We start from the raw sequence: 24,603 nt of genomic DNA on the forward strand, positions 1-24,603 counted from the left end.
TCAACCCAGGTGCCCTGCCAGCCCTCTCCTCCAAAGTAGCTCCCCTGCCTAACAGCCCAAAGCCCCCTTTTCCACTCTCCCCTTCCACCATACCCGCAGGCCCCCACCACAGGGTCTCTTCCGGGTCTGGTCTCACCCTTATCTGGGGTCGCAGCCCCTTCCCTCTGGCCCGGGTTCGGAAAAGTGGCCAGGACCCGCCCTTCCTCCTCCCGGGGCGGTCGCACACGCAGGGGGGCAGAGCTCCCCTCGCCTAGGGTCCCAACTCCCTCCCTCGGGAAGGCGGCGGGGGGCGGGGCGGCACCGGCCACGGGCATGGGTCCCTGCTCCACCAGCGGTAGAGTCGCAGGCCGCGGGTCCAGGACGCGCCCTCCCACGGCCGGGGTCCCACTAGCCCGCCAGGAAATCCTGGTCCCTCCCCCAGGCCAGCGGCCCCTCCTCCGGAGCCATGGAGCCGGGCCCGGGGGCCCCGGGCTCTCCCGCGAAACATCCGGAGGCCAGTCCTGAAGTCTCCGAGTCCGAGGCGGCCGCGCAGACCGCGTCGCCTTCGCAGGAGGCGGCGGACGACCTTCCGCCCTCGTCCTCGTCGCCCTCGGGGCTCTCCTCGCGGCCGCCGACCGCGAGCCTGGGCGCGGGCAGGCCGCCGCTTTGCCAGGCCGGGTGGGGCGGGATGGCGGCCGGCACATTTCTGGAGGCCGGCCTGGCCCGGGTGCTCTTCTACCCGACGCTGCTGTACACCCTGTTCCGCGGTAAGGTGCCTGGCCGAGCGCGCCGCGACTGGTACCACCGCATCGACCCCACGGTGCTGCTGGGCGCGCTGCCGCTGCGGAGCATGACGCGCCGGGTGAGCCGGGAAGGGAGGCCTGGCCGAGCCGGGCCTGGGAGCCGGCGAGCGCCGCCCGCGCCTCGGCGGCCCTTTCTGAGCCCTGTCTTTGCCTCGGCAGCTGGTACAGGACGAGAACGTGCGAGGGGTGATCACCATGAACGAGGAGTATGAGACGCGGTTCCTGTGTAACTCCTCAAAGGTGAGGGGCCAGGAGCGGGGGCTCGGGCAGCGGCGTCCGCCAGCCTACACCGCCACCCTGGGTCTAGGAGAGCGGGAGGAGGTTGGGGGAGAGGGAGCTGCGGGTGCTCGTACCCGTGAGACACGTGCCCCAGGCTTTTTCGCCGCTTCAGGAGGGGGGTCTGGTCCTCTAAGCTTTAATGACTGCGGCTGGAGGTAGAAACTAATTATGAAAAAGAAACTGATATGAAAGGCATTTAAAAGTGGAATTGAGGGGCGCCTGGGTGTTCAGTCGGTTAAGCGCCCCCCTCCCCCCCCGCCTTGGGCTCAGGTCTTGATCCCCTGTTAGTGAGTTGGAGCATTGAGAAGTGAGATGATTTATTTTCAGAAATAATCAAATAAAATCTGTGCCGTCTAGTTAACAATAGGCTTACAACCTATTGGAAATACCTCCGCCCTCTTAAATAAATCCCCTTACAGCTTGCTGCCCCCTGATAGACCCCTGAAACATGCGGAACATGACCTTCCTCGAACTCATGGCTGCCTTAATGTTTTTATTACCTAGGTTTACTAAAAGTCAAGTAAGCTTATGTTATCTCAGCTGCAATTTGTTGGTAAAAAGACACTTAAAATGATGGTTAATTTTAACTGGAGACTAAAGTTTCTAAAAGTTAAAATTCTGCTAAATGCAGTTAATGCTGATGGAAATAAGGAAAGCAACTTTGTATGTAAAAGTAGATATGTTAAAAAAAAAAAAAAAAAAAAAAGGGAGTGGCGCCTGGGTGGCTCAGTCTGTTAAGCGTCCGGCTTTGGCTCAGGTGTGGTCTCGTGGTTTGTGAGTTCGAGCCCCGGGGCGGGCTCTGTGCTGACTGCTCAGAGCCTGGAGCCTGCTTCGGATTCTGTGTCTCCCCCTCTCTCTGCCCCTCCCCTGCTCGCGATTTGTGTCTCTCTGTCTCTCAATAATAAATAAATGTTAAAAAAAAAAAAGGAAATCCATTTTTATTGGAGGTAAAAAGAAAAAAAAATAATTTTGCCCTGAATCAGATTAGTAGTTTGGAGAGGAATGGCTTCGGACAAAATCTAAATGCAAAGGAAAGTTGTAGAAGGTTTGTGAAGGGAAATCTTTGGAAAGGAATATTATGTGGTCAGGACAGACTAAAGTTAAAATGAATGGATTTTAAAAGTACACTGGTAGAAAATTTAAATTGCCTCTCCTCTGATCTAAAAGTTGGGGAGGGGCACCTGGGTGGCTCAGTCATTTAAGCATCCGACTTCAAATTGGGCTCAGGTCATGATCTCACAGCTAGTGAGTGTGAGCCCTAAATCGGGCTCTGTGCTGACAGCCTGAAGCCTGCTTCAGATTCTGTGTCTCCCTTTCTCTCTCTGCCTCTCCCCACTCATGCTCTGTCTCTCTCTCAAAAATAAAAATAAACATAATAAAAGCTGGGGAAATGGTGGCAATACCCTCGCTGTGGGCTTCCAAATGCTCCACATTTATGTTATTTCTGCAAGGCATATGAGGTATGGAGGATTATAACATACAAAGGGCTTTTACTGGGATACATGGGAGCCATTTTGCTACACTTAGCCCAGTGTGTGCTGACTTGTACTTTAAAACATGCACTTCTAGGGGCACCTAGGTGGCTCAGTCGGTTAAGTGTCTGACTTCTGCTCAGGTCATGATCTCACCACCATTTGAGTTCGAGCCCTGGAGCCTGCTTTGGATTCTGTATCTCCCTCTCTCTCTGTCCCTCCCCCGCTCATGCTGTCTCTCTCTTAAAGACAAACATTAAAAACAACAAAAGAAAAACACATGCACTTCTGTTCCCTGCTGCCCACCTTATCCAGGCCCTCCCTGTAACAGGCGGGCCTCCCCTACGAGAAGCTAGAGTGCCAGAAGGAGAAACACAGGGAGACACCACCATGATAAGATCACAAGTACCTTTTTCATTGCAAGGTTTAACACAGGTAAAAGAATAGGTAAATTTTCTGATGATCTGGATAAAATATAGAGGCCTTTCAGACTATTAGGAATGTTTTTTTGAGTTGGCCTGGAAAGAAGTAATGCTTTTGTTGAATCAGACTCTTAATGAGATAGAGAAGCGTTCTGTTTTGGCAGCAGCTGAGAGATATGGGGATGATTGACTCCTTAATTATCATGGGACTGGAGGTCCTATAGGGAGCTCCCAGTTCCCTACTGGGGTTCAGGCAGTTCCTCCCCAAGATCCTAATTGGGACTATGATAATCCCATTGCAGAATGGTATCGTTGCCACTTCCAAGAAATCAAAGGAGGTCGAAGGTTAAAATCTTTAAATCATGCTAAATTAGCCACTATTTTACAGACACAGGATGAAAGCCTGGTGGCCTTCCTGAAAAGGTTAAAGTTAAATATACAGCTATCTCCCCTGTTACCCCCCCCCCCCCCCGCCCCAAAGCTCAGATGATTCTAAAGGACAAATTTGTCACTCATTCGGCTTCCCAAGGTCTTGGCACCAGTGCCATTTATGTGGCTATTTAGGGCACTGGAAACAAGAATGTCCTCAGAGGGGCAATGGAAGTTGAAACCCCCATAAGCCATGCCCCTGGTGTGGAGTCAGTCACTGGAAAATCTGAATGCCCTCGGGGACCTGAAGAAGGGCTCAAATAACCAGTGCCCCTGAAAAGAACTGATCTCGCCCGAGGTTCTTCATGGTTGGCTCCCCTGAACCAACTTTATTGGAAACCCAGAGCCTCAGGTAACTCTGGAAATAGAAGGAAAGCCAGTTGATTTCCTTCTTGACACTGGAGCCACTTTTTCTGTCCTTTCCATTCCTGGCCAACCATCCAAATGCAGAGTAACGATTAGAGGTGTCTCCAGAAAACTTAAGACTAACTTTTTCTCTCAGCCTCTGGGGTGTATATAGGGAGACTTTTTTTTTTTCACATTCTTTGTTTTTATAATGCCAGAGAGCCCCACTCCCTTGCTAGAAAAAGACATTATGACTGAATTAGGGACTATAGTGCTACTCCCTCCAGGACGGATAAACAGTTGCCTAAACTTATAGTAATCTGGATATCAAAGATCAGTCTTTCCTTGAGGTAAAATTAAATACGCCTTATGGAGTTGTTCCTATGGAAACTTGATGGGCAAAGGAAGATTTTGAGGACTGAGAACCAAAAACCAGTTCAAAAGCTTAATTATTCTAAGCAACAATATCACAAGATCCAAATAAATATGGAAGAGGGTGGAAAAGCTATAGTTGGAAAAAAAAAAAAAAATTGACCAGACGGTTCAGGGACTTTTTGGATGGCTACAGTACATCTTTACATCCCATGGTGTGACCTCCTTCCTAGGAGGCATTGCGTTTGGAATATTAATGCTTGTTGATCTAATATTCTTTTTGTATGTCATTTGTAGAAGCCGTTGCACATATGCCAGAAAAATAAGAAAATTTTGCTAACCTAAGACGTTCCAAATACACTGTCATTATTTTGGACCTCTGGATTGACCTCTGAACCTGCCCTGACTGCCATACCCTTTCAGCAGGAAGCAGTTAAGATCAGTCATCATCCCAATTCCTAATGGGAGTTAGGAGTCACGCGTTCAAAGTGGGGAATATGATAGGAAAAGATGGGATTCAGTAGGCAGAGAGGGAAAGGTTAGGACCTGAGGTCCCTGGGTGGAAACACACACACACACACGCACACACACACACACACACACACACACACACACATATTTTGGAACAATGCTGGGAGTGCAGCCGCAGCAAACCCTCTGGGGGCAGGGGAGGAAGATTCCTCTTAAGAAACAAATGTCTGTGCCTTGTGCCCAAAATAACCTAAAAATGAAAACAGAATCTACTTAGAAAAGAAGAGGAGAGATTGTGAGAAATAAGTGAGAGGATTTATTTTCAGAAATACCAAATATAAGCTGAGTTGTCTAGTTAACAATAGGTTTAGACCCTATTGGAAATATATATGAACCCCTCACCCCAGCACAATGGAGTCCCAAATCTCCTTTGGGAGACCTTTCACTTCCTGGTTCTTCTACCCCTCTCCTTCTGCCGGCTTATTTTTCGCACGCTTTGCAATGAGCACGTGCCAAAGAACTGAGGTCTCTGCATCACCTCAAGGAATGTTCATTTGTTCCAATCAGATTACTTTTTGGCCTTACATGGGCATAGGCGACTTCCAGGTAAGGCTGTAATCTCTGTAGTACTTAGTCAATGAGGAATCAGGGGAACAACTTCATGCTAGGAGATAAATTGCCTGCTGCAACTGCCCCGAGTGTGCCTGTCCATCAGGCACCTGCTCTTGTAAGAATGTTGATTAAACCCTGGCCTCACTGTGCTCTGAGTCTCCGCGTCCCTTCTTTGAATGGGCCAATAGGCTTATTTCTCACAAGGCCTGCATAGGGCTCTGCACTGATGGTGAGAGTTGGTTTGGGATTCTCTCTTGAAATAAATAAGTGTATATATATAAAGTAGAATTGACAAAGTCTGACTACTCCTTTGTACACAAAGGTATTTTTTTTTTTCAACGTTTTTATTTATTTTTGGGATAGAGAGAGACAGAGCATGAATGGGGGAGGGGCAGAGAGAGAGGGAGACACAGAATCGGAAACAGGCTCCAGGCTCTGAGCCATCAGCCCAGAGCGCGACGCAGGGCTCGAACTCATGGACCACGAGACCGTGACCTGGCTGAAGCCAGACGCTTAACCGACTATGCCACCCAGGCGCCCCCACAAAGGTATTTTTAATTTCAGTAACTCAAGTCAGTAACCAAACCGAAAGGCAACTTCTCTATGGCTTGCTGATTTCATTCATTCAACACTCACTCAGCCCTAAGGTCAGGCATTGTCTTAGGCATTCAAGATGAAGGCCCTATAAACTCTAAGAAGAAAAGCCACCTCCAGCCCCCATTTATAAATTTATAAAACAACCCATTGAAAAAGTGTATGATTCATTTGGCATTGATGGAATTTTTACTCATATCTTAACGATGTGAACTCCAGAGAATTGTAAAAGAGTGCAGACCTAAAACATAATTTTCATTAAGTTCGAATGCTTGTTTGTGGAACTAAGGTTATTAGACATTGTGCTGTCTTTATATAAAGATGTTGCCCTGTCTTTATAGTGTTTGCCATCTATTAGCACTTTTTTTGTCCTTCTTGTTTATTGTACTGATACAGCCTAATGAAGATGCTGTTATTTCAACTGGTAGGTTTTTTTTGTAACCTTAAAAATGGACTCACATTTAAGATACATTGATTAGTGATGGCATACTTTTTAAAAAAGTTTATTGAGAGAGCGCGGGAGGGGCAGAGAGAGAGGGAAAGAGAGAATCCCAAGCAGGATCCACACTGTGAGTGCAGAGCCCATCGCAGGGCTCAACCCACAAACTGTGAGATCATGACCTGAGTGGAAATCAAGAGCCCCTGACACTTAACTGACTGAGCTACCTAAGCACCCTGATGCAATACGTTTTTAAGAAATGGACAACAGTTCCTTGGATTTCCTAAAGTACTTTGCTACAAGGCCTCAGGAATTATTAGCCAAAATGGTAAATGTTCCTTAGTGTGATCATTCCTGTGGAACAAGAGTCACAAAAAGTACTTGGTCTCTGGCTGTGAGGCATTGACACTTGTATGATGCAGCTATATTATCCAACTAGCCTAGAGAAAAAAAATCTCCAAGGCAGTGGTTCTCACATTTTAATAAGCCTAAATATTATCTGGTAGTCTTGTTAAAATAGCAGATTCCTATGTACAACCTCTGAGAAATTATGACTTGGGAACTTTAGGGTGGGGTCCAGGAATGTGAATATTTAGCAAGCTCCCTAAGTATATCTGGTATAATTGATACAAAGTCACATGCTGCAAAATTGCTGTTTTGTGTTAATTTCATACACAGTATAAAATATTGACCTTCACTCAGTCATAAAGTCTTTGGTTCCAGCTAGACAGATTAATAACCATTAGCTGGAGCCTATCAGGACTCTTTTTTTTTTTTTAAAGATTTTATTTTTAAGTAATCTCTATGCCCAAGATGGGGCTAGAGATCAAGAGTCATATGCTCTACTGAGTCACATGCTTAACCTAGAGATCAAGAGTCACATGCTGTACTGAGCCAGCCAGATGCCCCCCTATCTGGAGTCTCAAGGTAAAAATTCAAATAAATAAATAGTCTGATAATGCCAGAGGGCTTATTTCCCCTATTGCTTATTCTTTTCTTCTTCTGAAGTGATAATACTGCACTAATAAAGGTAGGTGCATTGTTTTAATTTTAAAATGGTAACTCTATTTTCTACCATGCAATCTCAAAAAAAAAAAAAAAGGTAAAGTAAAAAGGACACTTATAAAGAAATAGAAAGCTCTTGCAAAATATAGTACCCCAATCCTGCAGCTGCGTCACTACACGGGTGCCAAGATTACCCATAAAGTTACACAACTTTTGTAGATGAATTTTAATACAGCTAATACTTTGCAGCTGAAGATAAAATACCCAACGTGTACTTCAAGAACATTTTAGGGGTCTGGGTGGCTTACTCGGTTAAGCATCCAACTCTTTTTTTTTTTTTTTTCTTTAATGTTTATTTTTGAGAGAGAGAGTGTGTGTGAGCAGGGAAGGGGCAGAGAGAGGGAGACACTGAATCCGAAGCAGGCTCCAGGCTCCGAGCTGTCAGCACAGGGCCCAATATGGGGCTCGAACCCACAAACTGTGAGGTCGTGACCTGAGCTGAAGTTGGACACTTAACCAACTGAGCCACTCAGGCGCCCCAGCATCCAACTCTTGATTTCGGCTCAGGTCATGATCTCATGGTTCTGTGAGTTCCAGCCCTGTGTTGGGCTCTGTTCCAGCCCTGTGACTGAATGGAGCCTGCTTGGGATTCTCCCTCTCTCCCTTTCTCTCTGCCCCTCCCCTGCTCACGCTCTGTTTCAAATAAACTTAAAAAAAAATTTTTTTAAATATTAGACATAATTCTAAATCAGTAGCACAGCTGTTGTTTGATCAAAGACCAACCATGCAGGTCAGCCATTTTAAAGGCATCTCCGTAAGAAGTTTCTTGTTTAAAAAAAAAGTGAACAGTGTATTCACGCTGTAGTAAACTCTGAAGCTTCCTTGTTGTTTTGCTGCTTCTTAGGAGCCCATATTCATAGCACTCATGTCAGACTTCTTTCATTCTCTTTTTTATGTTGGCGGACCTGGTTCCAGGAGTGGAAGAATGTAGGAGTTGAGCAGCTGCGACTCAGCACGGTAGACATGACTGGAGTCCCAACCTTGGCTGACCTCCAGAAAGGAGTCCGGTTTGCTCTCAAGTATCAGTCGCTGGGCCAGTGTGTCTACGTGCATTGTAAGGCTGGGCGTTCCAGAAGTGCTACTATGGTCGCAGCGTATCTGATTCAGGTAGGAAAGGTCTTTCTGGACTGGTCCACTTACAGCAGATTTCTAGAACTTCAGTAGCATGGTCTATTGGCAGGCCTTCCTAGAAGGAGCCATGTCCCCAGTTACAGCTGTTGGGAGATGGAAAGCACCTGGATTTTGCGGATAGGCTGACCTCTGGCGTTGCTACCTACCAGATGTGTGACCTTAGGCAAAAGTGTCTTTTCCTCTCTGATGCTCAGTTTCCTCAAACTAAATTTGTTCTGAGGTTTGAACGAGAAAGTATGTCAAGCACTGACCTACAGCAGGCACTCAAAAAATGAAGCGCAAAGGATGTTAACACCAGTAAGAGGCTAAAGCACTTTTTATAAATAGCACTCAGGAAATCCAGTACTTTAGGTAGTAGTGCTGATCACTTATAGCCCTATAGTACTCAAGATTTCTTAAAGTATTTCAGTATAAAGTTCTAGACATTTGTGTCTAGAAACAGAGGCTCCAATGGAATTTTGCCTATCACCTTATGACTGGTCGGTGTGATACTTTCAAGAGTATTTATAAGCAAATACTCTTTAGTCCATTACTACCTGTTATACACCCCCCAACTTGACTCATTTTTGTTACCTATCTGGCCCCTGTAGAGCATTTATTAAGTTATGTGGATAGTTTAAGGAAAAAGGAAATGTACATGTAATAGGCATCGCTCTGAGTTACTGTGGACTGGTAAGTACATGATTTAACAGTATTAAAGCTTTGATCATTAGGACTCCATTTACTGGAAATGGGTTCTCAGGAGGATATTTTGGGCTGACTGAGAATTAACTCAGAGGGCTTGAAATCTGTAGATTCTTTGTTCTGTTGAGTTCTAAACCAATATGTATCCTTAGAACACAAAGATAACCCTCCTGGTAAATCTAAAAAGTGCTGTTTTCCTAGCCACGGTGACAAGTTACATAAAAACATCTACCATGTACTCTCTCCAGGAAACTTATAACCAACAGCCCAGCTCCCAGAGGACATCTGATAGGCCTATGCCGGCTTGAAATAGGATCTCAGCTTTGCATGTTCAACCTTCTTTTTTCAGGGTTTGGCAAAGCAAGAATTAGGTAGAAAGATTGACTTGACCTCCAGCCCATTGCAAGTATTGTGGGACTAGTTGGCCGAGGGAATAAAAGTGCCCCCCACCCCCGCCATTTATAATATATGGGGCATGTTTTTTAACTCCCCTCAAAATGGAGTTTTTAAAATAATGAAATTCTAAGGGCCTTTAGCATCTGTTATTAGGTCAAGTACAGCTTAACACCTCCTCCTTTCTTTCTCTGATTTCCCAATCCTGTACTTCAGGTGTACAACTGGAGTCCAGAGGAGGCTGTAAGAGCCATCACCAAGATCCGGTCACACATCCACATCAGATCTGGCCAGTTGGAAGTTCTTAAAGAGTTCCACAAGGAGATTACTGCAGGGGCAGCAAAGAAGGAGACTTACCACACATCACAGACGTGAAATACACAGATTAGAAAGAACTCAAGACAACCCTGCTTGCTACAGAATCAAATAGTGTAACAGGACCAAAGGGGCTTAAGCCCAGACTTGACAAAGCAGGAATGTGCTAAGTAATGGATAATTTCACTCCCTTTGTCTTGTTTCACTTTCCTGAAGTAACACTGTTGTGTGCTAAGAGAGAGATTTAGTGTGGCTTCAATTCACTGGCTAAGGGGATATGGAATGAGGGTTTTTGTTTTCTTGAATAGGGTCAAAGAACTCGATTGTGTATCTAACACTGTGCCTAATGATACTTAGCCCAACTTAAAGACATTTAAACACTAGGAAGGAGAGGAGAAATACTCAGCTCAGGCTCTTTGCCACTGTCAGACCCCAATTCACTGGCTCCCCGGGGCTCTGTTCCCTTTTGGAGCAGTGATTCTGGATGTAGAAAAGGAAGTATGGGATCCAAGCAGCTTAGAAGTGTGTGGGTATGCAATCAATTTTCCCTAGGGAAGTCACTCCTTCAGAATTCAAAACAGACACACATATCCCTTCAAAAACTTTTATTTGTATGAACAGTTCCTAGCTCTTAGTTTATCTTAGAGCTTTTAAAAGAGTAGAGACCTTATATATTTAAGTTTGAAAAAAGTTTCTGCTATTAATCAGAAATAATCCTTTCTACTTCTTTCTGGCTTACCCCTTGGAGTAAGCCAAAAATAAAACCATATTGTACGTTTCCTGACAGAGAGATGAGAAAACAACAGACACAAGTCCTGAATTCTAGAGTTGATGCTTGCTGGTGAAGGACACCTTCAGCTTACAGCATTCTCCCAACCAAAGCCTGAAGGAAAACTCTAACACCTAATTCTTTGTGGAAAAATTACCAACTACCCACTTTGCAGGCTATAGAAAAAAGGAAGATGGGGCACATTTCCTTCTGTCCTGGATCAGAGGTGCTTAAGTTACTTAACACTGATCAGGTAAAGAGGGGAGGCTGTGCCTATGATCTGAGAAAAGGCTTGTTCTATGAGGCACAGGATTACCAGGGGACGGCAGAGGACAGGCTTGTCTACTCTCCGTTCAAGCAGCCAGCTCAACAGCAGCAGTCTAAAAAGCCCCAAATGGAACACCCCTATGGGTTCAGGAGGGACTGAGGGGCTGCCCTTTCTAACATGTGCCAAAAAAATAACATAGTACTCTGATCGGGGCCCCAGAGACTTCGAGTTTGGATGGATAGGTGCTGGAAAAGGGGAGGGCAAAAGTCAGCTGCTTTTCCCCTATAGCCTTAGGCCAACACAAACTGCAAATTAGTAAGCAGCACCTTAATGCCTCTGGTGACAGTTATAGCTGAAGTGGCAGGGTCAAGCTTGTAGGTGTTGGCATCCCCCTTTTTATATCGGTCCCGGAAAACATAGATACTCCCATTACAGCTGGCGATCTTCCAGAGGGATGGGGCAGAGCTCCAGGCCTCAGGAAGGCAAAGCCGGGTAAAGCTGTCTAGGAGGGGATTGTAGCACACCAGGGAGTCCCCTTCAGCCACGATGAACACCAGATCCTTATGCACAGCTGCGTGCATGCGGCCTGCGAAGGGCAGAACATAGGGCTTCACGTGGCATTTGTCTGTCTCTGTGTCAAAGCACTGGATGAGTCGGGAAGGTTTGGTAAAGAAGTCCAGGTCATTCTCCTCCCCCCCTAGTAAGTAGATGATCCCGTTAAGGTTGGCACCAGCGGCCCCTGACACAGCCACCTCTAGCTGGGTTGTCTCTGTCCAGACGTTATCACCTACCCGATAATAGATAACTGCATTGGAGAGGGTATCCTGCAGTGTCTTGCCACCCAATGAATATATGGCATCTTTCCCAGGCACAGACACCAGGGTGTGCTGGAGCCGGTCCCGGGGCAAAGGTGCACACCATTCCCAGTCCACAGTGGCATTGTTGCACTTCCACATGCGCCGTGGGATGGACCCTCCCACCACGTATAAGTCTCCACCATGCTTGCAGGCTGCAGTGATCTGGTGGCACAAGCTGTTTTGGCCACTTACACTGATGGAGTCATCTTCCGCACAGTGTAAGGACACAGCCAACGAGTGGGTACGAGATGACTCTTTCCCGATCAGGTAAATGTGCACATTCTCCCCGATCTCCTATTGGCAAAATTAAAATTATAGATGACATCTATCAGTTCTAGGCTAAGACTCAGCTGAGACACAGATCTAAAGGTTCTGGACCACACACTTGTATCTTGCTCTAACCCGCTACTTCCCTCTGGTTACTGTATGCCATCCTGACTCTCACCTTTCAGTCATTATATGCTGGGGCAGAGAATCTGTTGCTCTCATCCTGAGCTGGTGCTTTAGGAAAAAGGTGCTTAGGATTAATGCAATGGTGAAAGTAGTTCTCTCAAGGAACTTTATGGAGCTCAGAGGCTGAGCTATGGTTTCTAGGCTCATGCACACATCCTCCTCCCCAGTTCTTAACTTTGAGCCAGAGATGACTTAATCACCATCACCAGGTATCAAAGAGGCCAGATCAGTAGACGGCTGGAATGTATAGATATTATGGTGGCCCAACCCTAAAGCGAAATCTGCCTTACCTTCAAGCTAGTCCTGAGTGACTCTGCAAAAGCCTCTCTTTCTTCTTTATTAAAATTGATCCAGGCTTCTATTGCCTCTGTTGGGTTCTGAGAACATGGAACTCCATCTGTGAGAGCCAGAGGAAAGGCATGGTCAATGGCAATCCAACAATCCAAAAGGGAAATTTAGAGCCAGTGGCTTTAAAGATACAACCACTTTGTTATACTACCACCATGTATGTATGTGCGTGTGTGTAAGAAGTTAACCTACATTGCATTATTTCTTTTAATCAGAATGGATGACTTGATATGCTCATATTTGCCATGGAAGCAGTCTACAGGCTGCAGAGCTCACACCTGCTAAAGTATAGCATACCTCACTAGCAGGGCCAGGATTGTTTACCTACAATTGCCGCATCACTTAAAAAGTTTCTTTTTTTAAATTTTATTTTTTAATGTTTATTTTTGAGAGGGAGAGAGAGCACAAACGGGAGGTGCAGAGAGAGAGGGAGACACACAGCATCTGAAGCAGGCTCCAGGTTCTGAGCTGTCAGCATAGAGCCTGATGCAGGGCTCGAACTCACAGACTGCGAGATCATGACCTGAGCTGAAGTCGGATGCTTAACTGGCTGAGCCACCCAGGTGCCCCTCACTTAAAAAGTTTCTTATGTAAGGGCACCTGGATGGCTCAGTCAGTTAAGCCTCCGACTCTTGGTTTTGGCTCAGGTCATGATCTCAGTTTCTGGGATCAAGCCCCGGGTTGGACTCTGTGCTGTTAATGTGGAGCCTGCTTGGGATTCTCTCTCTCTCTCTCTCTCATTCTCTGTCAATAAACTTTAAAAAAATAAGTTTTTAAAAAATAATTTTAAGTTTATTTTATTTATTTATTTATTTATTTTGAGAGAGAGAGGGAGAGAGAAAATCCCAAGCAGGCTCCACGCCATACGTGCAGAGCCTGATACAGGGCCCGAACCCATGAACCTCGAGATCACAACCTAAGCCAAAACCAAGAGTCAGATTCTTAACCAACTGAGCCACCCCCCCACCGCCAAAGTAAGCTTCGTTTTAAAAAAGTTCCTTATGTAAATACCTTGACCCATCAATTTACTTAGATAACTAGTCCCACAGGTACGTGCAAAGTACAGGATAGATGAGAACAATTATACACAAAAGATACCAGAGTATAAATACAAACAGCTCCTCACTACATTTTGGGGGTGAGCCCTGCTTTTTTTCTAATTCAACACTTGTATATAGACCCTTGAAAAACATGGGTTTGAACTATGTGGGTCCACTTATATGTGGGTTTTATTCAATAAATACAGTACAATATTGTAAATGTATTTTCCCTTCCTTATGATTTTCCCAATAACGTTTTCTTTTCTCTAGCCTTATTGTAAGAACACAATACATACAGTACATGACACGTACAACATACAAAATATGTGTTAACGGTTTTTGTTATTGATAATGCTTCTGGTCCACAGAAGGCTATTTGTAAAGTTTTGGGGGAGTCAAAAGTTACACATGGAATTTTGTGCAGAGGTTGGCAGTCCTAATCCCCACGTAGTTCAGGGGTTAACTGTGTATTGCACAGTACTGTTATATTTTCCAGGTTTCCTCCCCTAAAAGGGATTGCCTGTGACAACAGCTAACTCGCAGCTGAATCTCTCAGAAGGCATCTAAATTCCTACCAGGAATAATAACGTAAATTAACACCAGAAAGCCTGAAGGCTCCTTTCTCCTGAACTAGAATGTCCACTAAACATCATATGCAAGTAGCTGAGTATGACGGGCCCCATCCCTCAACTTACCCGAGATGATATCAGTGAGCAGATGGTGGGGCAGGTGGAGAAATTCCTCTGTGCTCTGCAGCTGGGCCAGGTGGGCCTTGGCACAGTGTTTGGCGGCAGTGTACAGCTCAGGATCACTGTGCCTGTCTGCCAGCCACATCACCTGAAGGCAGTTCCCCACCTGCACGGTGCGGGCCAAGAACCGAGAACATTCCTCAAAGAGAGACGTCAGCTGATACATGTCTGACACCTCATAAATTTCCTGCAGCTCTTCAGCTCGAAGTTTCACAGTCCCGTGGTAGATATAATCAACCAGGAGCTGGAAGACAGACTCACTGACATCCTGCAGTACAATTACCCGGTTGTGAGCCTCCTTCAGGTTGGAAGTGAACATGGACCGGAAAAAGCAGCTCTGAGCTGAGAGGACCAGCCGGTGGAGCTGAAACTCCCGGCCTTCCACCGAAATGGTGACATCAGCAAAGAGCTCTTCCTCCAGACACAGTTTCATGATGCCCTGAGCCACACGGCCTGAGTGTGACCGATCTTTGAAAGTGTAGTTCACAAAGTAGTTTTCATCCATGGATGCTCCAGGCTCCTCTGGTGATTCCATGGCAGCCAACTTCTCTCTCTGCCAGCTGTCTGCAAAGCAATACCACCCTGAGTAATGGGGAATTCACAGTCTATGAATCCAACTGTTCAATTTATGGAGGGAGAAGGTAAAAGTGAGAGCAAAGTGGGCCAAGATTGGCCTTAGTCCTGGCCCTAATGACATCTCAGAAGCTCTCCTTCAACCGAAGCTTGGGTTCATTTTCCTGCAGTGACACTCCATTCCTAATGAAATCAATAAAACGTCCTACTCTGGGTATTTCCGTATAAAAACAATATTCCTTTCCATGATGTAATAAAAACCTGGCTATTTAGGTCAACACATGAGAGCAAGCAACTGGAGGAAATCTATGGTATTAAAAGCCGGGCAAAAAGCCTCACTAACCAAACGACTATTGGGCATAAAACTAGTGAGGCTCTGGGCAGGAGAACCCAATAGACCCCAGCGACCTTCTGGTCGAGGCCCCTCTTCCCCCACGTGCATGGAGTTCAGACCTTCCAATATGAGGCTTGGCCTGGGACATCTGTTAGCTCCACATTTTCTCTTTTCTGAGCTTCTCCCCCCTCACGCCCTGATGACTTCCCAAGACTCCGTTCCAGAACTAGAGACGAAGCCCCGCCGTCCCAGCAAGGGGCACTAGTAGGCCTAACGCCAAGTATTGTGTCCCCGCTTCACCTGGAGTCGCCTGGGAAACGGTCGCTAGGGAAACCACTCTTCTCTCCCCCTTCCCCTATCCCCTCCACGCCCCCTCCCGGCCACGCCCGCCGGCCCTCGTCAAAAGCTGAGCTCAGGGAGCGGGGGAGGGGTGTGGAATGTGGAACCCAGACCCCTGCCCCTTCCCCTCCTCTCACCCCTCCGATTCATTAGGGTCCTCGCCTTCTCTACAGTCTCTACCACACCCAACTCGGGCTACGTTCACCTCACGGCTTCCCCACCTGCCTGCCTCGGTTTCTCACCTGTTTTCCCTCCTTTCATTCCGAAGCCCGGAACCCGGAACCTCTGCTTCTAGCCCCGCGTCCGCCCGGAAGAAAATCAGATGCATGCTTCCGCTTCCGGTCCGTGCCCTTGGGGTTCCGTGTCCTGTGGGTCTTGGATGCCTGGTCTGTAACCTGGAACATGGCCGCGACGGCGGCTGCTGCGAGGGGCTGGTGGCGGGGTCTCGTAGGGTCCGTGGCGTTGGCCAGGGGTAAGCAGGGGGCAGCTGGCTGAGGCCCTGGGCGGGAACGGAGGCGCACCTGGCGGAGGGAGCCTATCAGGCCTCACTCTGCGCTTATTTTTCCGTACAGTGGCCGGGCGACCCTCGGTGCTGTTGCTGCCGGTGAGGAGGGAAAGCGTCGCGGCAGACACGCGCCGTATGTGTGGGCCGGGCCCTTCTCGGGACTACAGGCGGGGGACCCTTCATTCTTTTGGATATTTGCCCTTGTCCTGGGATGCCCTTCCCTGCGTCCTTTGGCAGATATCTGTGGAGACCTGACTGCAGTGGTCATCATGCAAGCAGAATCGAACTCTTCGCTGTGCCCTTTTAGCTCCCTGTTACGGTCTTGATTGACCCCTGTCCATTTCCATGATTCCTTTTCTCTCCGATTAAACTGTCGGCTCTTTGAGATCAGGAAACAACGTTTGGGTCTCAGAGCCATTATGATAGTAATTCACATTAATTGAGTGTTTCTTGTGTGCCAAGCACCTTGCTAAGCGATTTAGCGAGGGATCTTAGTCCTTAGGACAGTCTTACGAGGTAGATAGCATTGTGCTCTTCTTACTATACATTAGGAAACAATGCAGAGAAGTAACTTACCCAGAGTCACAGCACTAGCGAGTGACAGAGCAGGCCTGTCTGCTGCCAGAGTCAGACAACACTTAACCATAATGTGTGCAGTCTATGATGTGTGGGTACTCATGGTTTAGGGTTGCATGCATGCGTGTATGGAGATATGTTACAATCAACATAAGTAGACTGGGAGTCAAGAGACCTGGTATTTCCCCCTTTCTGGCCCTCAGTTACCTCAATGGTGGGGGGAAAGGGTTTTGACTAATCTGTGAGGGCTCTTCAGCTCTGCAGTTCTTAGCTTGAGAGCCTGCTGTGAGCCAGGTGATAAGGAGATACAGAAAAGCAGAAATTCTCGTTCCCACCCTTAAAGAGTTCCTGGTCTGGTAAAAGAATTGAGACACACTGCTTAACAAAAATGCAGGCATTGTGAAGGAAGAACTAGGGAGTAGCTTTGAGAAGAGGCAAACACCCCAAACGCAGTAGTAATAAGGAGAGTCTTTGTGGACTCTGTAGGTGACATTTTCCCTAAGTTTTCATCAATTCCTATTCCCTGGAACCCTCCACTCTCACCTTCCTCAGGATTCTGCAGGGAGCCCTGCTGGGAGACAATACCCCTTACAGACCCAGGAGACTGAATGTAGGCATGGCTGCTGCCTTCTCCATTCCTTTGTTAAATATGCCTTCTCCTTCCAGCCACTGTCCGACCACGGAATGATGTGGCCCACAAGCAGCTCTCAGCTTTTGGAGAGTATGTGGCTGAAATCCTGCCCAAGTATGTCCAACAAGTTCAGGTAATATTCACTATTGTTGTTTGGTCATGGGTCAAGAAAGAACCATGTTCTCAGGGCATGTAGGAGTAGGCAGCCTTGTATCAAAGAAACCAAAGACTCTTCTACCCCACTTGGACTGCTTTCTCTGCCCTCAACCAGGACTCCTACTAACGTTAACTGCTCTCTCAGTAGCTCTTTTTTCCCTCACCTTTCCCTTTCCACGTCTGCAGGTGTCTTGCTTCAATGAGTTAGAGATCTGTATCCATCCTGATGGAGTCATCCCAGTGCTGACTTTCCTCAGGGATCACACCAATGCACAGTTCAAATCCTTGGCTGACTTGACAGCAGTGGACGTCCCTACCCGGCAAAACCGTTTTGAGGTCAGGAGATTTGAGAAGGTTTGGGGAGTAAAGGAAAGAAAAGGGACAGACAAGTTTTAGGATGACAGCTACCAACGGGAACCATAGTCCTCCTCAGTTTCGGTTTGGGTCAAACAATACAACACAGCAGTTAAACTGGGGCCTCAGATTAGGCAGACCTCAAGTTTGAATCCTAGCTCTGCCACTAACAGGCTATGTGACTTCAGGCATTTTGTTTAGTTTTCGTAAGCTTTAGATTTCTTATGTGCAAAATATATGTGAAACTGTCCCTACTTTATATAGAGTGGCTGTGAGGATGAAATGAGATCGTACAGGTAGATTGCCAGCATGGAGCAAGTTCTCCATATATTTACCTGTTGATATTTACTGATCATCTACTATTGGCCAGATCCTGGGATCAAGGGAGAAGTAGCACCCAACACCTGCCCCCAAGGAGTCCCCCACGCTCTAGTGAGGGTGAAGGACACATAAAGAGCTTACTGTAATAACATATAATGCATGGGATGTTAGATGTTATGAGACTGCAAGAGGGGCTCTCAGAGTCCTGTATGGGAGGCTTCTTTGAAGGGAGAGAGAATGTGCTGAATCTTAAAGGATGACCAAGAGATCAGGAATTAGCTTGCTAAGGATTGGGGCCAGGAGTAGCATGAGCAAAGACAGGCATGCTGACATCCTAAGGTATAGCATAGCTTAGGCCTTTGGAAGTAGTTGTAAATATAAGAATCTTGAGGATTTTGAGCTTCAGGACAGAAGGCAGGTTCACAGGTAGAACCCTTACCCACCTCGTGCCTCAGACCCTGTGGCCATCTTGGTCTTCCAGCTCCTCTGTTCTCTCTAGATTGTTTACAACCTGCTCTCTCTGCGCTTCAACTCCCGGATCCGTGTGAAGACCTATACAGATGAGCTGACACCCATTGAGTCCACTGTTCCTGTGTATAAGGCAGCTAACTGGTATGAGAGGGAGGTGAGTTTCTGGACATAGTGGATCCTGCCTCTGGGCCAGAGTTGCAGAATTAGTTGAAATAACTGCATGCAGTGCATCCTCACCCGTGTGTTGGCTGATGGACTGAGTTGCCTGAGGGCCTTTTTTTTCTAGATCTGGGACATGTTTGGAGTTTTTTTTGCTAACCATCCTGATCTAAGGAGGATCCTGACAGACTATGGCTTTGAGGGACATCCTTTCCGGAAAGACTTCCCCCTATCTGGCTACGTTGAGGTAGGAGGAACCTTGAACTAGGGCAAATGGCCTCAGGGAAAGACTGGCAGGGAACCTGGGGTGTGCTGAGCATGGCAGGAAATATGGTTTGTGAATTGTGGTGATTTAAGAGCATAGGCTGTGTATCAAATCCTAGTCCCAGTTTTGTAATCTGGGGTCTGTTACTTAATTTATCTATGACAGTTTTCTCATCTGCAAAACAGGAATAGTAGTACTTAACTAATAAGATTTACAGTGAGCTAGGGGTGCCTGGGTGGCTCAGCCGTGAGGCATCCAGCTTGGGCTCAGGTCATGATCTTGCAGTTTGTGAGCTTGAGCCCCTGCTTCAGGTGAGCTCAAGCCCTGCTTTGAGCTCCACTGTCTCTCTCTCTCTCTCTTTCTCTCTCTCTCTCTCTGCACCTCGTGGTATTCTCTCTCTCCCTGTTTCTGCCCCTCACTCAAGTGTGCTCTCTCTCTCTCAAAAATAAATGAATAAATTAAAAAAATAATAATAATAAATAAAAATCTACTTAAAAGATTTACATTGAGCTAAATGATGTTAAAGCCTAGTGTATTGTAATTACTCAATTGACATTAGCCATTATCGTAATGATTTTAATGACCAAGGCAACCTTGAGGACACACTTTGTCCACAGGTCTGAAAGTGGAGGATCATTTTACCCTGCCCTGGATCTCTGAGAAGGCAGCTGACAGGGAAGACACTAAATGTTTAGCCCCTGAGGATGGTTAAAGGCAGGACTAGTAACATGTGACTACAAGGGCCTTACGAAGAATTTCAGTGCTTTGCTTTACCACCCTTGTGCTACAGGTTGTTTATGAGCAGGAAGATGGTCCATTGCATACAAACATATGTGTCATTTTGTAGAAAAGTAACTTTTTAGAAATGCTGAGATAGTGGCAATCCCCCCTTCTGTACCGACATATGCCTGCTTTCTTCATGTTTTGCATGGTCCCATTTCCTTCTCAAGCTACTTCTGGTCAGGACTCCTTCCTTCTCCTCATTTTCACTGTCTGGCCTCCCTTACCTGCTTTGCCTCTTCACCTGTTTGTCTTTACTTTATCCAGCTGATCCTCCAGACAAGAAAAGCCATGCCAGCAGTGCCTGGGTCGCTCAGTCGGTTGAGTGTCCAACTTCAGCTCAGGTCACAATCTCACGGTTCATGGGTTTAGCCCTGCATCAGGCTCTGTGCTGACAGCTCAGAGCCTGGATCCTGCTTCAGATTCTGTTTCTCCTTCCTCTCTGCCCCTCCCCCACTCATTCTCTCTCTCTCTCTCTCTCTCTCTCTCGCTCTCGCTCTCGCTCTCGCTCTCGAAAATGAATAAACAACAACAACAACAACAAAAAACCAGAAAAGAAAAGCTATGCCAGATTTATTGCCTTGCATCTTTATAGTGATAGTGCCAAAGCCACATGGTCTGAACTTGAGTGCTTGCCAATTTAGGTTTACTCTTTTCAGCCACAGACTTGCTCCCTAATCCCCAACAAATGCTTATAAGCATTTCCTTATAAGAGTGGATGGGTGAGCAAAGTCAGTTGTGCTGCAAAAGCAGCTCAGAGCTTATGATGTGGGGATGGTGAGCAGGAGAGCCTGACTGGGTTATTGCAGGCCGTTTTGGATTGTGGTTGGGATGGGACTTGATTGGTAATACAGACATGCCTGGAGACTTGTTGACAGAGGCTGGGATAGCAGTCAAGGACAGGGAAGTAAAGAGACTGGTGAAGTCCCCCATAGCCTTGGGAAAGTAGGCTCCTTAGCAGCTCTGAACAAGGTCTTCCTCAGTGCTTAAGCCTGCTTTTCTCCTCTGCAGTTACGCTATGACGATGAGGTGAAGCGGGTGGTGGCTGAGCCAGTGGAGTTGGCCCAGGAGTTCCGCAAGTTTGACCTGAACAGCCCTTGGGAGGCTTTCCCTGCCTATCGGCAGCCCCCTGAAAGTCTCAAGCTCGAAGCTGGGGACAAGAAACCTGAAACCAAGTAGCTCCAGGGAAGGCATGTGGATACTGGAAAACGCCTTAATCTATACTAAGCGTCCCTGTAAATAAAATCCTTAGACTAACGACTTCTTGTGTGCTTTTGGGTAGAAGTGAAGCTTGACTCGGGAAAGGGAAGATTCAGCAGGGGTTTTTCCCTCTCCCTTAAAGAGACTCTGCCAAACCAGGAATCTCTTTTAATGGGACTGAATAGTGCAGTTGCAGTCATGGTGACCTGCAAGCCTGGATGTACTTCTGAGGGAGGGTTCTGGAGCTGAAATGGAACGTTCTCGTGGTCCACAGGGCTTAGGATGGGTGTGGCATGGCATTTCCTAAAAACTGGAGGGCCCTTAACAACTAGAGGAGAAAACTCCTTGTTACAGCCAACCGTCTGGTGGCAGCTGATGGATGGAGGGGCCTGGGTGGAACCAGGGAACCCCCCCCCCCCATCTCATCTAAGCATCCACAGGGTTCCATGAGCCATGACTCATTTTTGAGTCTTGAGCCATGAAACCTCCTTGCAATCTAACGGCCCATCATGTTTGGGCTAAGGTAATCTTCCTAGACTCTAGCCAGAGCTGAGAATGTTGTAAGCAAGCAAAAGAGGTCCCAGGACTGGTGCAGAATGTACTTGGAAGCTGCAGGTCTATCTTCCAGGGGACAGGACTCCCTACCCCAGCCAGCCTGGGGCCTGTTTGGCTGGTGGCTGAGCACCTAAGTTGGAAGTGCTCGACTCTGCCTGCCCATGAGACCACCCAAACAGCTCACCATGCCATTGGAGGACCAATGCAGTTGCAGGACCAAGCTTTGCAGCTGATGCTTTTGGCTGCTGAGGGGCTCCCTGGAGGCTGGGCTGGGCCTGACTGGGTGTTGAAGCCTGAGTTCAGCTGCAGGATGTTTTGGGGGTGAGGACAGATAGTAAGGTAGTGTTACTGCTGGGCTCTTTCCTACCTCTTGGGGGGTGGGGGGGAGGGTGGGGCAAGCTGGAGCTGTTTGCTACCAAGCTCCGGTTTCTATTAACTAAGCATCCCGCCCATCTGGGCAGGAACAGGCTGAGGGCTTGACAAGCAGGGAGCCAGGCTTCTACTGCCAACAACTTAAGATTCCACTTTTCCATGGGATGGAAAGGTCCTGGGAAGTCAGAGCCAGCCCCTCCCTGTTTAGCATTGAAGGCTGACACACAAAATAGGAAACGCCTGAGCCGCCTGCAGTGGAAAGTTGGAGCTGCGGTGTGTGGCAGGCGGATGCAGGAGCAGAGAGCAGCTGGGGAGAGAAAGACTCAAAGGACGTGGTGGGGCACAGCTAGGACGATGCAGTTCCTGGATTGGCTAATAGTAGCCACTTGCCTTCTCCCTGGGGTAACTACAACCCAGCACTATCCAGGTACCAGGGCTTTAGGGTGGGGTGGATGGGAACCAAGGAAGGCTGTCGGCTGACAGCAGTTAAATTTGGTTCTATCTGAACCTAGCAGGGCCTAGAAACTGTGGGCAAGGTGGGTACCAGACTGACCTGTGCAGCACGTGGTAATGGTCTGGGCCCCAACCCCAGAATCAGAAAGGTCCAAGTGAAATGAAGGGAGGTAGTCCTAGGTGCCCTCAGTGCCAGCCCTGGACAGAGCTGGGCAGTGGCCTTATTCTAGGTGTGCAAAGCAGGACCTCCAGACCTGCCCTGGGCTTGGGACAATCATTCTAAGGGCTGGGCAGCAGACCAGAGTGAAATGAAGGAAGCTGCAGCAGACAACCCGCCTTGGCCTGGCTTCCCTGGCCTCCACATGAGCACTACTGAGGAGCAAGGAAGGAGCAGGTTCCTCCAAAAGGGGTCCTCGACCTTTGGGGAGAGTCACTGGCACTATTTTAGATCACACTGTCCCAGATGATTACAGGGAGGGGAAGTGGGAAGTGAAGTGTCTTGTGACCCAATGGTCTGGAGCTCTTTGCCAAGGGAACTGCAGAAGTTCAAGGAGGAGTCCTGGACACTTGCCGAGGTGGTATCTGGGTTTGGGATGATGATTTTGGGATCACAAGACTTATGCCTGGGAGGGAGGATGTCAATGTGCATGTGTCTGTAAGGAAAGGAGGACATGGGGTGGCACTCCTACTCTTTTGTAGATAGAAGAACCTCTTGGCATCCCTACCAAGGAGCTAAGGGGCACTTCTGGGAGGCTGGGGTGTTCAGGGTGGAGCTTGGCAGGGGCCTGACTCTTTTCTGCTGCCCCAGGGCAGCCCATGAACAGAGCCAGCGTGGGAGGTGGCCGGCAGGAGCCAGAGGCCCCGGAAGTGATGTTTGAGGTCTTTCCTCCAGCCTGGGATATGGGGGTGGGAATGTCCAGAGGTCCCTAAGCTCAGGGTTGGGAAGGGGGATGTCTTAAGCTGGGCCTGCTGGGGGAGGGGGGCCACCCAGCATGGGTCCTACTGCCTGCTTATGCCCCCCTAGCCCATTCTTGCTCCCTGCCCTGCCCCCACCCCCAGGCCCCAGCCCACCCCTTACACGGCTCCCCTTACAGCTGCTTTGGGCTGGGCTGGAGCTGGATGTCATAGGGCAGCTGCACATCCAGGACGAGGAACTGGCGTCCACACGCCCAGGCCGCCGACTCAGGCTCCTCCTGCAGCACCACGTGCCCAGTGACTTGGAGGGTGCTAAGCAGCGGCTGCAGCAGTTCCAGGACCTGCGGAAAGGGCCTCCTCTTAGCCCTTGGGACTTTGAACACCTGCTCCTCACAAGCCTGTCCTGTGTCTACCGGCTCCATAAGGCTAGTGAGGCTGAGGAAAGAGGTCGCTGGGCCCAGGTCTTCGTCCTGCTGGCACAGGAAACACTCTGGGACCTATGCAAGGGTTTCTGCCCCCAGGGGCAGCCCCCTTCTCTGGGACCCTGGGCCTTGATCCTTGACCCCTTTCCCTGACCCTCCCCAACTCCTACCCCAAGCCAGACCCACCCGGGGCAGTGTTCTTTCTTTCCACTGTGTTCAGGTCTCTGGCCTTGGATTGTACCCTGGAACCCACTTTACCCCTTCCCCATTTTCTTCACTGAGCCCTGGCAGGCTAAGAGCCTGGGTCTCAGGCAGCAGGCACAGACTCGCGGGTGTGTATATATGTGTGTGTGTGTGTATGTGTGTGTGTGTGTGTTGGGGTCAGGGTTGAGAAGTGTGCTCAAGAGATGCTGAAAAAGAAGCTGCCCTCAAGAAAGCCAAGTTAGATGCTCCAAACTCCCACCCTGGCAGTCCATAACAAGTCCTGTGGAATCTACAGGAGCCTTGTGAATGCTCAGCACCCAGTCCTAATTTAGATACCCCCTTTAAGTCCAACCAGTGCTCGGAGTCCCTGAGCCCCAAGTTCCCCATTTGGACTAGCCATAGACTAGACATCTTTAGTCCTGTCTGTTGGAGGAGGAGAGGAGGAAAGCAGGTGGAGAAACATTACCTTTTCTGGAGGGGGCGGGTGGAGACAGGGAAGCGGATATTTTTTGGTCCATCTCAACAAGGCTCAAATGAACACCTTGAGTGGGGAGTGAGGCTGTGAGGGCAGAGACAAGCTGAGGTTGGCTGGTGTAGTCCTGATCCTGTGTAGCTATTCCATTAAATGTTCTGTTCTGGCCTCCTGGAGCCTGTGTCCTTCTATGCCAGAGTAAGTTGTTTAACCCTTGTCCTGGGCAAAACACCCTCCCCGTCCTGGGAAGGCGGGAG

General features: G+C 48.1%; 4 protein-coding genes and 1 long non-coding RNA gene across 5 annotated transcripts; 4 read left to right on the forward strand and 1 right to left on the reverse strand.

Moving 5' to 3' along the window:
- Window positions 1–138: 138 nt before the first annotated feature.
- Window positions 139–10,046, forward strand: PTPMT1 (protein tyrosine phosphatase mitochondrial 1). Its single transcript, XM_045485211.1, has 4 exons — window positions 139–841; window positions 942–1,022; window positions 8,198–8,389; window positions 9,707–10,046. Exons 1-4 carry the CDS (start codon window positions 446–448, stop codon window positions 9,863–9,865), a joined length of 828 nt encoding a protein of 275 aa, XP_045341167.1. The 5' UTR covers window positions 139–445; the 3' UTR covers window positions 9,866–10,046.
- LOC123601672 lies at window positions 4,705–6,112 on the forward strand. Its single transcript, XR_006714231.1, has 2 exons — window positions 4,705–5,506; window positions 5,733–6,112. It is a non-coding gene; the product is annotated as an uncharacterized LOC123601672 (long non-coding RNA).
- Window positions 10,047–10,395: 349 nt separating the features above from the next.
- Window positions 10,396–15,891, reverse strand: KBTBD4 (kelch repeat and BTB domain containing 4). Its single transcript, XM_045485209.1, has 4 exons — window positions 15,778–15,891; window positions 14,236–14,853; window positions 12,443–12,549; window positions 10,396–11,993 (listed from the first exon to the last, which is right to left on the reverse strand). The coding sequence occupies exons 1-4, from the start codon at window positions 15,794–15,796 to the stop codon at window positions 11,133–11,135; spliced, it is 1,605 nt and encodes a 534-aa protein (XP_045341165.1). The 5' UTR covers window positions 15,797–15,891; the 3' UTR covers window positions 10,396–11,132.
- Window positions 15,892–15,894: 3 nt separating this feature from the next.
- Window positions 15,895–21,011, forward strand: NDUFS3 (NADH:ubiquinone oxidoreductase core subunit S3). The gene is made up of 7 exons (XM_045485212.1): window positions 15,895–16,007; window positions 16,108–16,173; window positions 17,283–17,380; window positions 17,590–17,739; window positions 18,578–18,703; window positions 18,836–18,955; window positions 20,765–21,011. The coding sequence occupies exons 1-7, from the start codon at window positions 15,938–15,940 to the stop codon at window positions 20,930–20,932; spliced, it is 798 nt and encodes a 265-aa protein (XP_045341168.1). The 5' UTR covers window positions 15,895–15,937; the 3' UTR covers window positions 20,933–21,011.
- A 1,098-nt stretch (window positions 21,012–22,109) lies between these two features.
- On the forward strand, window positions 22,110–24,514 carry FAM180B (family with sequence similarity 180 member B). The gene is made up of 3 exons (XM_045485213.1): window positions 22,110–22,307; window positions 23,142–23,212; window positions 23,428–24,514. The coding sequence occupies exons 1-3, from the start codon at window positions 22,169–22,171 to the stop codon at window positions 23,821–23,823; spliced, it is 606 nt and encodes a 201-aa protein (XP_045341169.1). The 5' UTR covers window positions 22,110–22,168; the 3' UTR covers window positions 23,824–24,514.
- The last annotated feature ends 89 nt before the right edge of the window (window positions 24,515–24,603 follow it).

Source organism: Leopardus geoffroyi, chromosome D1 (genome assembly GCF_018350155.1).
Source record: "Leopardus geoffroyi isolate Oge1 chromosome D1, O.geoffroyi_Oge1_pat1.0, whole genome shotgun sequence".
NCBI lineage: Eukaryota > Metazoa > Chordata > Mammalia > Carnivora > Felidae > Leopardus > Leopardus geoffroyi.

Excerpts from the sequence above, each read along its gene's own strand:
- FAM180B (XM_045485213.1), top strand. The coding sequence starts at position 22,169 with ATGCAGGAGCAGAGAGCAGCTGGGGAGAGAAAGACTCAAAGGACGTGG. Across the intron at positions 22,308-23,141 it reads TACAACCCAGCACTATCCAG|GGCAGCCCATGAACAGAGCC; the intron begins GTACCAGGGCTT and ends CTGCTGCCCCAG. Across the intron at positions 23,213-23,427 it reads CCCCGGAAGTGATGTTTGAG|CTGCTTTGGGCTGGGCTGGA; the intron begins GTCTTTCCTCCA and ends CTCCCCTTACAG.
- KBTBD4 (XM_045485209.1), bottom strand. Across the intron at positions 12,550-14,235 it reads GCTCACTGATATCATCTCGG|ATGGAGTTCCATGTTCTCAG; the intron begins GTAAGTTGAGGG and ends TGGCTCTCACAG. Across the intron at positions 11,994-12,442 it reads CACTCAGGACTAGCTTGAAG|GAGATCGGGGAGAATGTGCA; the intron begins GTAAGGCAGATT and ends TTTTGCCAATAG.
- PTPMT1 (XM_045485211.1), top strand. The coding sequence starts at position 446 with ATGGAGCCGGGCCCGGGGGCCCCGGGCTCTCCCGCGAAACATCCGGAG. Across the intron at positions 842-941 it reads TGCGGAGCATGACGCGCCGG|CTGGTACAGGACGAGAACGT; the intron begins GTGAGCCGGGAA and ends TTGCCTCGGCAG. Across the intron at positions 1,023-8,197 it reads TCCTGTGTAACTCCTCAAAG|GAGTGGAAGAATGTAGGAGT; the intron begins GTGAGGGGCCAG and ends ACCTGGTTCCAG.
- NDUFS3 (XM_045485212.1), top strand. The coding sequence starts at position 15,938 with ATGGCCGCGACGGCGGCTGCTGCGAGGGGCTGGTGGCGGGGTCTCGTA. Across the intron at positions 17,381-17,589 it reads AGTATGTCCAACAAGTTCAG|GTGTCTTGCTTCAATGAGTT; the intron begins GTAATATTCACT and ends CCACGTCTGCAG. Across the intron at positions 17,740-18,577 it reads CCCGGCAAAACCGTTTTGAG|ATTGTTTACAACCTGCTCTC; the intron begins GTCAGGAGATTT and ends TGTTCTCTCTAG.